Here is a 17,500-nt window from a genome sequence, read left to right as displayed (position 1 = left end):
GTAAACGATTAAGAGAACAAATAAATAAAGTCCAGATTATACATTGCATAAATAACTCTTGTATTAAAGTGGCCTTTAGCACGATGGAATGAGTGGCTACTTGAAAATTTCTCACATTGTGAAAAATAGTAGAAAGGCAGAGTTGAATGATGCTAGAGTAGGAGTGGCTGGTCTGTGCTTGAGAGATGGAGGAACGGGTAGAGGTGGCAGGAAGGGTTGATAGCTTCAAAAGTAAGGTGATAGCTGCTGGAAAAAGCGTATGAAATGGTTTTTTTAAGGGGGGAATTGATAAGCTGAGAAGTAATTGTAGCCATTAGAAATATATATCTGTTCAGAGTGACTGGTAGAATGTTAATGGGGGCGTGTTTGTGTGTGTGCGCGCATGCTTGCTTGCTTGCTTGCTTCCTGCCTGCCTGCCGCCTGCCTGCCTGCCTGCCTGGCCTGCCCTCTCACTCTCTCTCTCTCTCGTCTCTCTCACCTCGTTCTCCTCTCTCTCTCTCTCTCTCCTGCTCTCCTCTCTCTCTCTCTCTCAAAACTCCAACTTTTGGGCTCAATTTTTATCCAGCTCTATTTTATCTCTCTCTCTCTCTCTCTCTCTCTCTCTCACATAAGCTTACCAAGGTCATTGCTAGTTTCTTTCTCTAACATAAGTTTAATAAGGACTTTTCTTAGCCTCTCTCTCTCTCTCTCTCTCTCTCTCTCTCTCTCTCTCTCTCTCTCTCTCTCATGTCCTTGTAGATAGTCACCACAAGGCTCATTTTGACAACCTTATCAGATTTCAATTATACGATGAGGTCCTGCGACCTTGTGTTTTGATGTGAAAATAAAGGAAATTAAAGAAAAATCAAGAAAAATAAAGATAATGAAATTAAAGAAAATCAAGCTAAACCTTCTCGTAGGAAAGTTAAACGCTTGACAAAAAAATATTTCGACAACTGATAAGGAGTGTTCCTACCCAACATGGCTGTGGTCAGCTATCGACCTGAAATAGAGACCTTTCTCTTCGACCGTTGGGATCAAGGTATAGAGTTGTGATAAAACATCCGCCCAGAGAGTCGACTTCTGTTGTATTCGAAGTCGACGTCCTGTTAAGTCGACTGCCTGAATAATAATAATCATAAAGAGACTTATCGAGATGACTAACAGCACTTAGTTCGGCGCACCTGGACGCACTTGATGGTGAAGTTATCCGTTGCTCTTACAGACCTTACAGACCTTACAGTTCGTTCGGGTTGCCCCAGGTACCCTCAGTGTGAGGCGCCTCTAATGTCTACCAGAGAGTTGCTAGTACATCTTACCGGTATATTTTTTGCATCTTCCAATCTTGGATGGTCTGGGATGCAGTTTAGATATTTGTCGAGATTATTCTTAAACACATCTACGCTCACTCCTGATATATTCCTCAGATGAGCTGGCAACCGCATTGAATAGACGCTGCATTATTTCGATGCTGGTGCGTAGTGGATTAATGTCCTGTGGTGCTTTCCTTATTTTTCCTGGTATAGTTTGGGCACTATTAATCTACCTCTGCTTGCTCTTTCTGATATTTTTAGTTCCCATGATATTTTCTGTTATTCCTTCTATCTGTTTCCATGCCTGAATTATCATGTAGCGTTCTCTTCTTCCTTTCTAGACTATATAATTTTAAGGATGTAGTCTTTCCCAGTAGTCTAGGTCCTTAACTTCTTCAATTCTAGCTGTAAAGGACCTTTGTACACTCTCTATTTGTGCAATATCCTTTTGATAGTGTGGGTACCATATCATATTGCAATATTCAAGTGGACTACGAACATATGTTTTATAAAGCATAATCATGTGTTTTCAGCTTTTCTTGTTTTGAAGTGCCGTAACAACATTCCCACCCATTTTTGCTTTAACATTTTGCCAACAGAATTGCTATTTGATCATTGCATAACATTTTCCTATTCATCATCACACCAAGGTATTTAACTGCTTCCTTATTTGTGATTGACTCATTATTAGGTCCCCTATATGCATATAGCTTTCCTTCTCTGTCTCCATAATTTATTGATTCAAATTTATCAGAGTTAAATACCATCCTATTTAACCTCTGCCCAATCATATACTTTGTTAAGGTCTCTTTGTAGAGCGTTCCTATCTTCATCACAAGTAATTTCTCTACTTATTCTTGTGTCATCAGCGAAACTGCTCACTACGAATCCTTAACATTACTGTCTATGTCTTCAATCATAATAACAAACAATATTGCAGCTAGCACCGTACCTTGTGGCACACCGGATATTACCTTGGTTTCATCCGATTTCTCATCGTTTGCAATAACTATCTGTTTTCTGTTGTGTAAAAATTCTTTTAACCATCTTCCTACTTTATCTACGATATTGTGTTTTTCTAATTTCTTTGCTAATATATTATGGTCTACTTTGTCAAAAGCTTTTGCAAAGTCTAGATAAACCACATCTGTTTCATTTCCGCTTTTCATATTTTTGAATATGTTCTCACGGTGGACTAACAGTTGGGTTTGTGTACTTTTTCCGGGTACGAAAACCGTGTTGTCCTATATTAAACAAATTATTTTTATTAAATGTTTCATAATATTTTTCTTCATTAACCCTTTCATACACTTTCATAATAGTGATGTTAGACTCACAGGCCTATAATTACTTGCCTCTAGTCTTGATCCACTTTTGAAAGTAGGGGTGATATATGCTAATTTGTGCTCATCATAAATCTTGCCTGTATCTACACTTTGTCTTAATAATATTGCAAGTGGCTTTGCGATAGAATGAACTACTTTCTTTAACAAAATAGCAGGGACTCCATCCGGCCCTGCAGCAGCTCCATTTTTAATTTCATTAATTGCCTGCACAATATCAGCTTCATTAATTTCTATGTCAGCTAAATATTCACTATTTTCTTCCCTTACTTCTATATCATTATCTTCATTATCTATTCTAGGGGTGAATTCTCTCTTATATCGTTCTGCCAGTATGTTGCAAATTTCCTTTTTTTCATTCGTTAATCTCCCTTCAATTCTCAGAGGGCCTATTTCTATTCTTCTTTTATTCATCTTCTTCGCATATGAGTATAATAGTTTGGGGTTTTGCTTGATATTTAATAGGGTTTTTTCTTCCAAGTCCCGTTTTTCATTTTCTTTTGATTGTATAATCTTTTGTTCTGCATTTTCTATCTTACTTTTTAGTTCTATAGCTTTCCATGCAGTTTTTTTTCTTTTGCAAGACCTTTTTTCCACTTTCTGATTTTCTGGAACAAGATCCTTCTGTCTCTTGGTATGCATGAATGATGTTTACTTTTCTTCTTCGGTATATATTTATCCCACTATTTTCTCTAATATATTTTATATAATATCTCCGTATTTTACCCTTATGTCATCACTTACGCAAATGTTCCCAATCCCAATCTTTGTTTAATTCTTCATTAATTTATGACCATTTTATATACTGTAGAAGTTGTATTTTCCATATCCTTCCCACTTTTTCATTTCTTGCTTATCTCTATTTTCACTTGCTTTGGAATGAACTGTTAATTCTATGACATTATGTCTGAAGTACTCGCATTATAAACTATTATTTCTTTAACATAATTCATCTCGTTCACAAAATACTAGGTCTAAAGTATTTTCCTTCTTGTTGGCAGGTGATTTATTTGTTGAATGTTGTATTCTAGTAGCATATCTAATAGCTTTTCAAATTGCCTCTTATCTTCTGCACTACTATTACCTCTCTTTTTTATATGTATAAGTACAACACAATCTCCTATTCGTTCTTTCCATTCTACGAAAGGAAAGTTGAAGTCACCAGATAGGAGAATAGTCCAGTCCTTGTGATTTCTACATATATCATCCAATTTTTCAATTATTAAGTCAAACTCTTTAGTATTAGGAGGTCTATATATACTATGTTCATCAATTTTTCAGATTCAAATTCTACCGCTATTAGTTCACATTCTGAGTTACTATATTTCTCATATATTTTTCCTTGTTTTTTGTCTTTCCCATATATTGCGGTTCCCCCTTGATTCCTATTTTTTCTATCTGATCTATAAGTTTGGAACCCTTTTATTTGATCATCATTCCCAGTCTCTTGGGAATACCAGGTTTCACTTATAATTCATTATATCTATTTCTTTTCATTTTGGGTTAGTTCTTCTAAGTACTCTATTTTTCTTTTTGAGTTACTCGTAACTAAACCCTGCGCATTCATCACTATGATGGTTTGCGTGTTTTCTCCTTCATTTAATAATGGTAGTAATAAGGATTTTCCATGTCTCTTTCCTGTTCTGGTATGTTGTTCTTTTTTCATTTCCAGAAATTCTGACATTAAAAAATCCAACTTTTCCATAATATTTGATCTTCCTTCATCATAATTATTCATTTTGTGTCTGAATCTGCAATTTTCTCCGTTTCTGCAATATCCTCTTGCATAATAAATACAGTTATTATCTCTTGAGTAGAATTTCGGAGCTGATGCTTTGAAATTTTTTGCTGACACCTCTGCATATCTCATTGGTGGTTTTGCTTTTCTCTTTTAACCTGATATTCTTGATTTCTCTCTTTATTTGTTTTCTTTCTTATTTTGGATTTATTACTTGGTTGGTTATTTATTTGATTATGATTCATGGCTACAGGGTGCATATATTTGCATTTTTTGTCGAACTTACATCCTTTTCCTTCTTTTAGGTTTTTACATATTTTTGGATGCAGATCTCTGCAATCATCCCCATAGCCATCTAAGTATGCACATTTACCATATATTTCATAGTTTTGACATATCTTAGGATGTTTGTAGTAACATCTTTCTCCAAATCTGCAATTCACCCTCTTTTCAAAAGGTTGCAGATTTGTCTTTCTTGTCTATTTTTCCTCTTTCCCGTCATTGTGTAGATCTGGTAGAGCCTCTTCGGGATTTGCTTTTCTGTTGTCATATCGTCATTTATTTCTTCGTAGGTATGCTGCTTTATTGCCTCATATGTAGTATCAATGAGTATCTCTGCATCCATACTTTTATCTTGTTCTTTGTTTTCCTTATTTTTTTCTGTCATTTCATTTTGTTTACTTCTCTTCCGTTTTCCTCTAGAGAGGTTGAGAGATCTTTTGGTATTATTATTATTATTATTATTATTATTATTATTATTATTATTATTATTATTATTATTATTATTGGGAAGATGAAATACTCATAGGGGCCTGAACTTGAAGAAATTCTAGCTTCCAAAGTATATGCTTTTCTATGTATATGTATTTATACAAATATATATATATATATATATATATATATATATATATATATATATATATATATATATATATATATATATATATAGTGTGTGTGTGTGTGTGTTTTTGTGTGTGTATATAATCTTACCTTTGAGTCTAATTGATCAAATATACACTTGAATCCAAGTACACTTAAGTATAAAATACACCAAAATATTAAATATTAGATCATAAGCACCACTAAAAATATTAAATACCCCTCTCCCCTTCCTCTTCCTGTTACAGGTACCTGACGGGCTCCTACATGCAGGAGGAATCTCCGGAGGGCGGGAGGTTCAAGAAGGAGATCGTTCTAGAGGGGCAGTCCACCTACCTGCTCCTCATCAGAGATGAAGGTGGACCTCCTGAGTTGCAGGTGAGTTTGAGTTTTACTTATGGAATTTTTATTTTAAAATATGGTTTTTTTTTATATTGAATGTTTTGATTTAAAATGAATGTTGTATATATATATATATATATATATATATATATATATATATATATAAACTAAAATTAGATCCCTCTGCCAAAGCAGGCCCATCATCTGGAATAGGCCTAGAGAATAAAAGGTGGGCCCGCCCGCCTGCCTTCTAACCGAAAGCTGTTATTCCTAGGAGGAGAGAGAGAGAGAGAGAGAGAGAGAGAGAGAGAGAGGAGCCCATAAAATTAAAATGACTCGAGACCCACCAAGAATAAGCAAAAATGCCAATAACAAAAGACTATACGGTTTGGCTGTTCAGTTTTTGTCCTCTTGTAGTACTCTCTCTCTCTCTCTCTCTCTCTCTCTCTCTCTCTCTCTTGTAATTCAATCTATACACATATATATATGCATATACATACATTTACATATACTACAACATACATATAATTGCTCTCTCTCTCTCTCTCTCTCTCTCTCTCTCTCTCTCTCTCTCTCTCTCTCTCTCTCTCTCTATATATATATATATATATATATATATATATATATATATATATATATATATATAATATATATGCTTTAAAAATCACAGTAGATGCACGTGACTTCATTAAATAGGCGAATACCACAGGAAAATGATAGGCAGAAATGCAAGCGCTTTCGTCTTTACTAAGACATTTTCAAGGAACGAATGAAATACAGTTGGAAAGAAAGTTATCAGGTAAACAACAAGATCAAGAATACCAGATGGTTAATTGTCAAAAGGGTAAAAATTAACTAATATCACTCGGAATTTTTTTAGACAAACTTTTACCAAAGAATTTTGTCCCAAAAAGTTATATGGTTTAGGTATGTGGATGATATTTTCTGTATTTGGCCAGTTCACGAAAATCTCCTGGAATTTCTTAATAATCTTAATAATTTAGTCCCTTTTATAAAACTTACTGTAGAGGAAGAAAGAAATTGTAATTTGAATTTTCTTGGTGTAACTGTCCATAGAAATGATAGAAATTTCACCTTTTTAGTCTTTCGGAAACCCACTAACATTGCCTCTTTTGTTCATTGCTACTCCAATCACCATCAAACTGTTGAATTCTCTGTTTTTTCTGGGATGTTCCTAATGGCCTTACGTGTTTGTATCAATCAGTTTATTGACGGTGAGATTAAAACTATTTATGATATTGCCTTGAAACTTAAATACCCAAGGACTTTTGTAGATGTGGCATGAAAAAGAGCCAGAAAAACATTTTATTTAACTAATGACAAACTTGAATTTAGTAAGAATAACATTCTAAAATTACCCTATGATGAAAGGTTTTTAGATATTCCTAGAATTTTAAAGCTTTTCAACATAAATGTTGTTTTCAGTAATATTAATGTCAAGAGTTTTATAATAAAAAATTCTCCTGAACATCTTCCAGGCTGCATATATGAAATTTCTTGCAAAAAGTGTGATAAAGTCTATTTACGGACAAACCGGTAAACAAAATCTCTTTCACAACGTCTCAAACAACACCAATATTCTGTGAGAACTGGGCAATATCGAATGCATTATCGTACATATGAGAGATTTAGATCGTCCTATTAACTGAAGTCAAGCAAGAGCCTTATTCCCATTTAATGACACAGTTAAAAGGAATATCATTGAATCTTGTTTCATCAAGTCAAATAATAAAAATGCTCTAAATTTAAGTCTTGGTTTATTTAAACTTGATGCCTTCATAATGAAAAAATAGATAAATATAAGCAACAAAATTAATATATTCAGGTTTTTCATGTTTTGGACTATACGATACGTTGTAGTTTCTGTTAGGGTTAAATCTATGTTTAGGTTTGTGACCGTGTGATATCCGATAATCCTGGATTATCTCTCTAACTTTTTACCAGTTTGACAATTAACCATCTGGTATTCTTGATCTTGTTGTTTACCTGATAACTTTCTTTCCAACTGTATTTCATTCGTTCCTTGACAATGTCTTAGTAAAGACGAAAGCGCTTAGATTTCTGCCTATCCTTTTCCTGTGGTATTGCTCTTATTATATATATATATATATATATATATATATATATATAATATATATATATATATATATATATATATATATATATAAATGGTTTTTGCCACGAAGGAAAAATGAAAAGCGAGATAGCCAAGCACTTTCGGTCTAGTGCGACCCTTTACTCAGACACAACAGTTGTGCCTGAGTAAAGGGTCGCACTAGACCGAAAGTTCTTGGCTATCTCGCTTTTCATTTTTCCTTCGCGGCAAAAACCTTTATTTATACATAGCATCACGTTTTATATACTTCGTGATCAAGTTATTCATATATATATATATATGTATATATATATATATATATAATATATATATATATATATATATATATATATATATATATATATATAGATATATATATATATATATATATAGTATGTATATATATATATATATATATATATATATATATATATATATATATATATATATATATATATATATATATACATTACCGTGATTCATATACATACATCGAGCTACAATGTCCTTTAATATCTAATTCGCTCTACCTCAGAATTTATATATTTTCATATAGCTTAACCGAAGGGGAATTTTTTACACGATAATAGATTTGCCTGGTCTCCCGGGGGCGAACCCAAGAGACATTCAAATCCAGGAACGTCAGTGAAGCTTTTACCTACCCCACCACCGCGAGAGGCTATAAGTATATATATATATATATATATATATATATATATATATATATATATATATATATATATATATATATATATGTGTGTCTATATATATATATATATATATATATATATATATATATATATATATATATATATATATATATATGTGTGTGTGTGTGTGTGTGTGTGTGTGTGTGTGTCTATATACGTTTTCTTATATTCTCTCTCTCTCTCTCCTCTCTCTCTCTCTCTCTCTCTCTCTCTCTCTCTCTCTCTCTCTCTCTCTCTCTCTCTCTCTCTCCAGTTAATTTACCGGACGACTTCTTCCCAAATATCTTTCTCTAATTTCCTTCCATTTTCCCGAAGACACAGGACTCAAGTAGGTGGAAGGAGAGGTAATGAGACGATTATTTCCCGAAGGTAATGACCGAATAGCGTTGACAGGTTGCGTTCAGAGAGGTAATTGTTGTCGGATTACGTTCAGTCAGCTGGTCGTGAGAATACTGTCTCGTCGAATCTCAAGTCAGGAGGATTAGTGGGAGAAGAAGTCTGTTAAGTGAATTTTGCAGTATGGGAGAGAGAGAGAGAGAGAGAGAGAGAGAGAGAGAGAGAGAGAGAGAGAGAGAGAGAGAGAGCACACGATGTCTCCTCTTATGGACTAACAAGTCTTTGAGACATCGTAATCCTTGTAACTCCTTGTAACTCTCTGTACACACACACACACACACAAGTCACACCAATGTATATATTTATATTTATGTGCTATATATATTTATATATATGTTTACGTACTATATAATATATATTTATACGTATATAATATTTTAGACAATTAAATATATACATATATATATACATATTTATATATATACATATTTTACATACATCCATACATACACCCTTCATTCAAAGTGAAAACGAATTCGTTGTTATCAATTCATTCATCAATTTCTTTATTTCAAAAACTAAACCTATTTTACTTTACCTTAAGTCAGTCCCCGTTACCATCTCCCTAGATTTAACTTGATTTAGCCTGATTAACTTTTAAGGAAGGAGAACAGGCGCGTTAAATAGACAAATATCCATTCTGTCTTGTGGACTCTCATTTATGTTAATGCATTCCACTTTTTTTATAGAGAAAAACCTGTCTTGATCAATATCAAAAACTGTTTTTACGTATCAGCTGTCGTTATCTGACGATCATTGTTATAAGTTTTAAGCCGCTCTCTCTCTCCATCTCTCGGCTCTCGCTCTCTCGATCTCCTTCCTCTCTTTCTTCCCTCGCTCTCCTCCTCTCTTCGTCTCTCTCTCTCTCTGAAGATATGTGACACGTGGGATAAACTGCACCCCAGAAGTTGTAAACAGCAACAGTGGAGGAAGAGTTTAAAAAAAGAAGCTAGACAAAATTATTCGGACACTGTTGAATGCAACCAGTATAACCTGCCTCCCTACAGATAAGTGATGCACACGATTGTTCTCCTTCTTAGGATGGACTAACAAGTCCTTTCAGACATCCTTGTCCTTGTAACATTCTCTCTCCTCTCTCTCTCCTCTCTTCTCTCTCTCCGTCTCTCTTCTCTCATCTCTCGCACACACAATACAACACCACACTAAAGAATTATATCATATATAGGTATATAATTCATATAACTATATTAATTATATTATTATTAGATATATATTATATTATTATATTAATATATTATATAATATATTATTCATTTCTATTAAAATTAATAAATTATATATATCTTGTATTATTTTACATATAGTTTATTTATTTATTAAAACGCAACTATAATCACACAATAGATTTATACCTTCTTATCCTACGCCATTGCGTCCCACAAGAACCCGAAAAATAAATGAACTGTCCATATAACGCTTCAGTAACTAGGAAAACCTGTAAAATAAAACACGAATCTTTTTATCTGTTTCAAGGCATTTCGGAAAGAAATAAAGAGAAGAAAAGAAAAAAAAATTGGTTGTTTTATCTTTTGTTGTATTCTGTTTTGTAAACATTTTTTGAGACGGTTACCCAATTCTGTATTAACCAATAGAAGAGGATGTGGGGTGGGGTATTTTGGAGAGAGAGAGAGAGAGAGAGAGAAGAGAGAGAGAGAGAGAGAGAGAGAGAGAGAGTGGACCAAAATGCTGGGAGAATTCTTTTTTAACAAGATTAACTTACGTCGGGAATTCATGGAATTAAACGAGGGGGGTTTTTTTATTATATTTCAGTTTTTCTAATGGGGAAAATTTTATGCAATTGCTATTTATTAATGATTTCACCTAAAAATTAACAGTATTTTCTTGACAATTATCGAATATAATTATATATATTATATATTATATATATAGTATTAATATATTATATAGTCTACACACTTATATATACTATTATATATACATACATGCCATTCCTGTGTATTGTTTGGTGGATTTTTATAATTACCTCTGCAACCTCATTAAAAACATGAGTATACATCTGCTTTATCACGTGTCCCGATAACGTACTAAAACAGATGCCACGGACAGGTGTTTGCCACACACACAATATGGGACAGAACAACAGCCGATGCATGCAAAAAAAAAAAAAAACAAAAAAAAAAGTTAACGAACAAGAGCGAGGGGAGAAGAGAGAGAATCGCGACAAGAAAAACGGGTCATCTTGAAAATAATTAGTTTTATTGCTTTTTTTTCTTTCTGGTAAATAAATTGTAACAAAGATAGAAAACGTTGACGTTATGTTTACCTTTCAGGCGTAACTAAGCTATTTTAAACTACCCGTTGTAATGGTCGTTTATGGCGTTCAGTTAACTTACTCTAGAGAGTTTATGCATTAACTTGATTTAGTAACTGTTGTCTGAACAATATTCTTGCTTTGGGTATGCATAATGATAACAGAAAAGTATGTAAACAAAACCAACTACTTATACGTTTATATCAAGTACAACCACCCTTTCAGCACTGGACTAAAGATTTTAATGTTCCGTAGATATTGGGGTCGAATATCATCCCAAAAAACCCAAAACTAAAATTGGCATTGGATTTTCCTTTAGTAAACTTTTTAGCCCAAAAATAGATTCTTGCTTTGTGTTTAAGTATTACTGACTGAAATTATTTAAACCTGCTACTTATAATCAAGTCAATAAGTGCCATCAACTTATTAAGCCGACACTGCTTAACTAGTTTTCCTTTCAACTAACCTACCAATTGTTTAATTATTAGCTTAATTTTTTTCCATACTGTTTTACGTTGCAACTTAAGAAAATGACATTGCTTTTAATTAATAAATATTTTCTGAACATGATACTGACTTTGGGTATGAATATGACTGCCTGGAAAATAATTTAATCCAACTAACTTACAAGTCATATAAGTAAATCACTTACTGCACTTGCTCCTTAAGACTTGCCTCCTATATCAAAGGAAATTCAGGACACGTTGTTTGTCCATTTGGGGTTCATATATGGCCAAATGACTCCCACAGTTTCTAGTTTCACTTCCTGTCGAAGATGGTTGACACTCACGGCCTCTGTTTGAAAGAATAACTTGATTAGGATGTAAGGTTGGGTGAGCAGGTTAATCGTCCTGCGGGATTCCATTACTAGTTGGTTTTGAATCAACAACCCACCCTCCTCTCCTCTCTCTCTCTTCTGTCTCGTTCTTCTCTCCTCTCTCAGTCCTCACTCTCCATTCTCCTCTCTCACTTAGCAAATTTTGATTTTTTCTTTCAAGTTAACAAATTTTTGATTTTTCTTTAAGCCCTGCAAATTTTTACCATTGTTTCATTCGTCTCTCTCTCGCTTTCTCTCCTCTCATCTTCTCTCTCTCCTTCTCATCTCTCCTCTATCTTCTCTCTCTCTCTCTCACACCCACACACAACACACACCCAACACACACACCACACAACATTGGAATAAACTACCACCAGAAGCTGTCAACAGCAACATTTTGGAAGAGTTTAAAAAGAAAGCTAGACAAAATCATGTGGAGGAATGCACAGTAAAACCTGCACAGTAAAACCTGCTCCTACAGATAAGTGAGCGCACTGTGTCCCCTCTAAGGATGGACTGATAAAAGTCTTTGTGACATCCTAATCCTTATAACTCCTCTCCTTTCGCCCTTCCAGTTCACGGCGTGGGTCGACGCCGTCATCTTCGTGTTCAGCCTGGAGAACGAGTCGTCCTTCAACGCCATCTACAACTACTACGCCAAGATGGCCCACTACCGAAATACGGCGGAGGTGCCGCTCATACTCGTTAGGGACTCAAGGTGAGTTTGCCTGGATCAAGGTATAATATAGAAAGCCTTATTCTATATACCCTTGGGCTGGTTGGCGTATTGACATTAGAACGCGTCGCCTGTTTGGGTGCGTGGATGGTAGGTGACGTGGCTTTTAAATGAGAGGTACAGGTGTTTTTTTCAAGATTTTAGTTCGTACACTCACATACACACAGCATTTTGAAAGCTTTTTCAAATTACACACATACCACATGGAACTTTGTTTATTTAAGTTTCAGTGCACCACATACACGAGATTTGTAAGCTTTTTTTGAATTCAATACACCACCATGCACACGCCCATTTTTGTAAGTTTCTTACACACATACACAGCATTTTCTAAGCTTTACTTACACACATACACACACGCACACAGCATTTATGTAAGTTTCTTACACTCACATACACAGGATTTTGTAAGATTTTCTTACACACACACTCACTCACATACACAGGATTGTGTAAGCTATTTTTACACACACCCGCACACTGCATTTATGTAAGTTCCTTATACACAGCATTTTGTAAGCTTGCTCACACACACGCGCACAGCATTTATGTAAGTTTCTTTTACACAGCATTTCGTAAGTTTTTGCTACACACACCACACACACACACACACACACACACCATTTACATAAATTTCTTACATGCAAGTTTCTTACATACATACACACACACAGCATTTTTGTAAGTTTCTTACACACAGCATTTATGTTTAAGTTTCTTACACACAGCATTTTGTAAGCTTTTCTTACACACATACACACCCGCACACAGCATTTATGTAAGTTTCTTACATACACACACGCACACACACTCACACAGAGCATTTTGTAAGCATTTCTTACACACACACACACACCACAGTCTTTCTGTTAAAATTCTAACATCCTCAATAAGCCAGGTACTTATGAGAGGAATTTCAAACACAAACAACAAACAAAACAAACAAACAAACAACACAAACAAAACAAACACAAGGGTCCTAGACATCTTTATGTCAAATTTGTAGAATGCTTTTTGACAATGTCGTCAAACCATATCCCAAGAATATTTTACAAAATGAATATTTTTACATAATGAATAAGAAGAACTTGCAAGGAACAACCCCTTTCTACAGTTTGTAAACGTTGACGTTAACTGTTGATCTGTATAACAAGTCATGTTCAGTGAACATCTGTAAGGGCAACAGGTGACTCAGCTGCGATTCCAGATAGAATTACCGCCACCCAGGTCTGCAGAGGAAATTCCAATGGGAATCCAAAGCCAGCGGTAGGAATCCTTTGAGTCGTAGATTATTATTATTATTATTATTTATTATTTAGTTTATTATTTTGATTTATTATTATTATTATTATTATTATTATTATTAAGAAGAATAAAATAAAGCCCTATTCAATATGAAAACTCTTATTATTTTTATTATTGGTTGTTTTTGTTTTTGGGGTTATTATTATTATTGATTCCAGAAAAATAAGGCTCTATTCATATGAAAACATTGTTATTATTATTATTATTATTACGTTATTATTATTATTATTATTATTATTATTATTATTATTATTATTCAGGTGAAGGCCCTTCAGATTGGAACAGATCACCACCCCCACAGAGCCAATTTAACTCAGAAAAATTGCACGCTTCCAAAGAAATATTAAGGGTGTTACATTATTTAAGTAGGTAATAGAAGGCAATAGGAAATAGAGAGAGAAGAATAGATAAGTCACTGGAAAAGAATAAATAAATTGGAGAAACTTAATCAGTAGGTAAAAATTGGAAATTAATGGTTTTTAATTTTTTAAATGTTTTCTGGTTTTCTTTATAAAAAGTACAACATCTTAATAGGTAATCTTTTGGGGATGTTTTAGTTATATATTACGAATATCATAGGCCTCTTTGCGTTATATATTACGAATATCATAGGCCACTTTGCTTAGTGCAGTTAGTACGGGTTTCCTCGTTTGGAACGAGGTCTGGTTTAACGTGCTTGACCCACCGATCTCCGGGGTGACAAACCAGGATTACAAATAGAGCACATGGTTTTTTGACCGCTTCTTTGACCAAAATAGGACAATCTCGCGCATGAACGTCAACGTGGCTGATTCTGACTTGAGGTTTCAGGTAAAAAAAAAAAAAAAAGTCCATCAAGTCAGTATTTGAGACCCACCAGAGTGGAAGAACAATGGTAAACTATCTTTCCAGTACCATGGAAGTTAACGGGGAACCTCTCTGCACACAAGGTCGTGGAAGAGATAGAGAAATTTGGTTGGTGGGCACAAAGAATTTCCTATAGTGACCCCTAATTTTATTTGTTTTTCTTTGGTTTTTTTTTTTATGGCCACCAATACCAATGGACGTCACAAATAAATAGGTCGCAGTAACGACCAATGACGTCACAAATCACGCGCAGTAACGACGGGAACTGGTTCTAACCCTTTAAGGTCTGGCCTCACACTAGGCATTTTTTTCATCGAGCAGGCGAGCCGTTTGCTGCCGAGAATTGAAAAAACCGGAGCTTTCTTTTAGCTCGAGATTTCTTGCTTTCCGAACCAAAGGACGGAAAGCAGCCAAGCACGAGCCGCTGAGCCACAGCATAAGTGTAAAACAAACAACATGGGGCTGATGCTGAAATTAGGGGAAAAAAAACGTACTCCATCCTGACCACCCTCTTGGAACCCACAAACGTTTGGTTTTTTGTTACTCTTCTCTTGCATTCACGTAAAGTTTCCGAGAAATAAACCAACTGCAGTCGCATCTTGCAAACAGTCCCGACAATTTCTGGGCGCCCATGATGATATCAGAATGATCAGTTTTGTTTACTTTTTCCTACGGCTCCTCGAAATCCACGATTTCCTAGTTGTGACGATACAACACTTTTGCTCGCGAGCATCGGCCTGGATTCTGGCCAACCAAAACCACGAGCAAGACAAATGACCTAGTTGTGAATTACCAAATCTTTTACTCTTTTAATCCTAGGTGATACAGGGGCTGGGAAACAAGTAACTTTTCCGTAGTATAATTTCTACATTTTCAAGTCCACGCTGAAATGTAAAAGAAGTGTTGAACGGGCCTTTATGTTTACAAAATTCCAGAGAGGAGGATCACGTATAATCCAGGTGGGAGATTTAAAATTTCCCTTGTCGACGTTTTCCTTCGTGCTTACATTGGAGTTATATAATATATATATATTATATATATATATATATATATAATATATATATAATCTAAATATATATATATTATAATATTATTATAAAACAAGCAAATACCACAGGAAATTGATAGGGAGAAATCCAAGCGCTCATCGGTCTTTACTAAGACATTGTCCTTAGTAAACCGACGAAACGCGCGCTTTGGAGTTCTTTGACTATTATTTATTTCCTAATGGTATTTGCTTATTTACTAATAGAAGTCACACCGTTGCATCTACCTGTTGATTTTTTTAGGGCATATTATTAATAGATATGTATATAGTCGTATTATAATATATATATATAATATATATTTAATATATATATATGATTAATAGATATATAAATATATAATTATATATGATATGTAAGTGTATGTATGGTATGTATGTATGGTAGAGTATGTATGTATGTATATATAGATATATTATCATATATTATATGATAATATATATATATATATATATATATAAGTATATACGTATATATAAACCCCTAAAAACGTAGATCGGAGTTAGTGTTTGATGCAGATTCTTGTTGTGGTGTTTGTGTATTTTGGTGGCAACATGTGCGTATGTTGTTGCGTGTGTTTTCTTGGCTTGTTTGTAATGGGTGGTTTGTTTGTGTTTGAGTGTGTGTGTGTGTGTCTCCATGTGGGCGTTGTGTTGTCTTGTATTTCATTGTGTTTTGTGGGTATTGGATGTCAATACCATACAGGCCCGGTAGGTGCATGACGTTGTTCGTCAACCCTGGTTATATTACTCTTCTGCTTAGAGCTTATAGAAGGTTGTTTAGGTTAGGTTAAGATCATTGGTTAGAGGTTTTCTGGCTTCTGGGGGATTGACTTTGCGCCACCAAACGGAGAGAGAAGAGAGAGAGAGAGAGAGAGACGAGAGGAGAGAGAGAGAGTAAGTTTGTTGGTTCAAGTCAGTCGATAGTTTCTTTCCTCCACCTCCTCCTCCACCTCCTCCTCCACCACCATCTCCTCCTCCACTTCCTCCTCCCTCAACGTGTCCCAATGCGGTAGGCTACGGTAGTATGACGCAAGACCTCTCGGTGTCAAGTCCTGTTTTGTGTTGATTATTATCGAACCGCAGTGGTGGTGGCAGACGTGTCAACTTTCCCGTGTCACTTTATTTACAAACAAATAGCAAGCTGGAAGCCTCGTTGATTCCCGGCCCTTCTCGCTTGTCGTTCGAGCCTGGATTTGAATTGAAGGTATTAAGAATCAATGTACGCCAAACTTACATATATAACCTTTATAAGTTCTGCAGCTTAGGTAGGATTCGTGGATTTTGTTGTTCAATCAGGACGATATGCTTTTGTTTACATTGCAAGCCACCAAGAAGGTGACGACTGCTGATGCCTGCGTATATATATTTACAATGCGAGCGCTCGTGCGCGTTTCTCTCTCTCTCTCTCTCCTCCTCCGTCCTCTCTCTTCTCTCTCCCTCTCGTCTTCTCTCTCTCTCTCTCTCCTGCCTTCTTTCTTTGTCTCATAAATTATTTGGTTCTGCTTTGTGATTACTTTTCATTTTCGAAATTTATAAATTTATACCAACCTGGCTTTTCTCTCTTTTCTCTCTCGTCTCTCTCTCTACCATCTTCTCTCTCCCTCTCAATCCCAATCTTCTCTTCTCTCTCTCTCTCTCC

General features: G+C 34.9%; 1 protein-coding gene across 1 annotated transcript in view; it reads left to right on the top strand.

Annotated features, from left to right (window-relative positions):
• Nucleotides 1-17,500, top strand: part of LOC135215149 (centaurin-gamma-1A-like) — a gene marked incomplete at its 5' end in the record, with an annotated part of 47,920 nt that overhangs the window by 2,140 nt on the left and 28,280 nt on the right. The window contains 3 exon segments of the mRNA XM_064249593.1: nucleotides 5,501-5,630; nucleotides 12,502-12,633; nucleotides 12,635-12,644. Of these exon segments, the coding sequence (XP_064105663.1) occupies nucleotides 5,501-5,630; nucleotides 12,502-12,633; nucleotides 12,635-12,644 (272 nt within the window).

The sequence above is a fragment of the Macrobrachium nipponense genome, chromosome 5 (genome assembly GCF_015104395.2).
Source record: "Macrobrachium nipponense isolate FS-2020 chromosome 5, ASM1510439v2, whole genome shotgun sequence".
NCBI classification, from domain to species: domain Eukaryota; kingdom Metazoa; phylum Arthropoda; class Malacostraca; order Decapoda; family Palaemonidae; genus Macrobrachium; species Macrobrachium nipponense.
The sequence above is the reverse complement of the archived record's forward strand: the minus strand, read 5'-3'. Positions and strand labels throughout refer to the sequence as shown.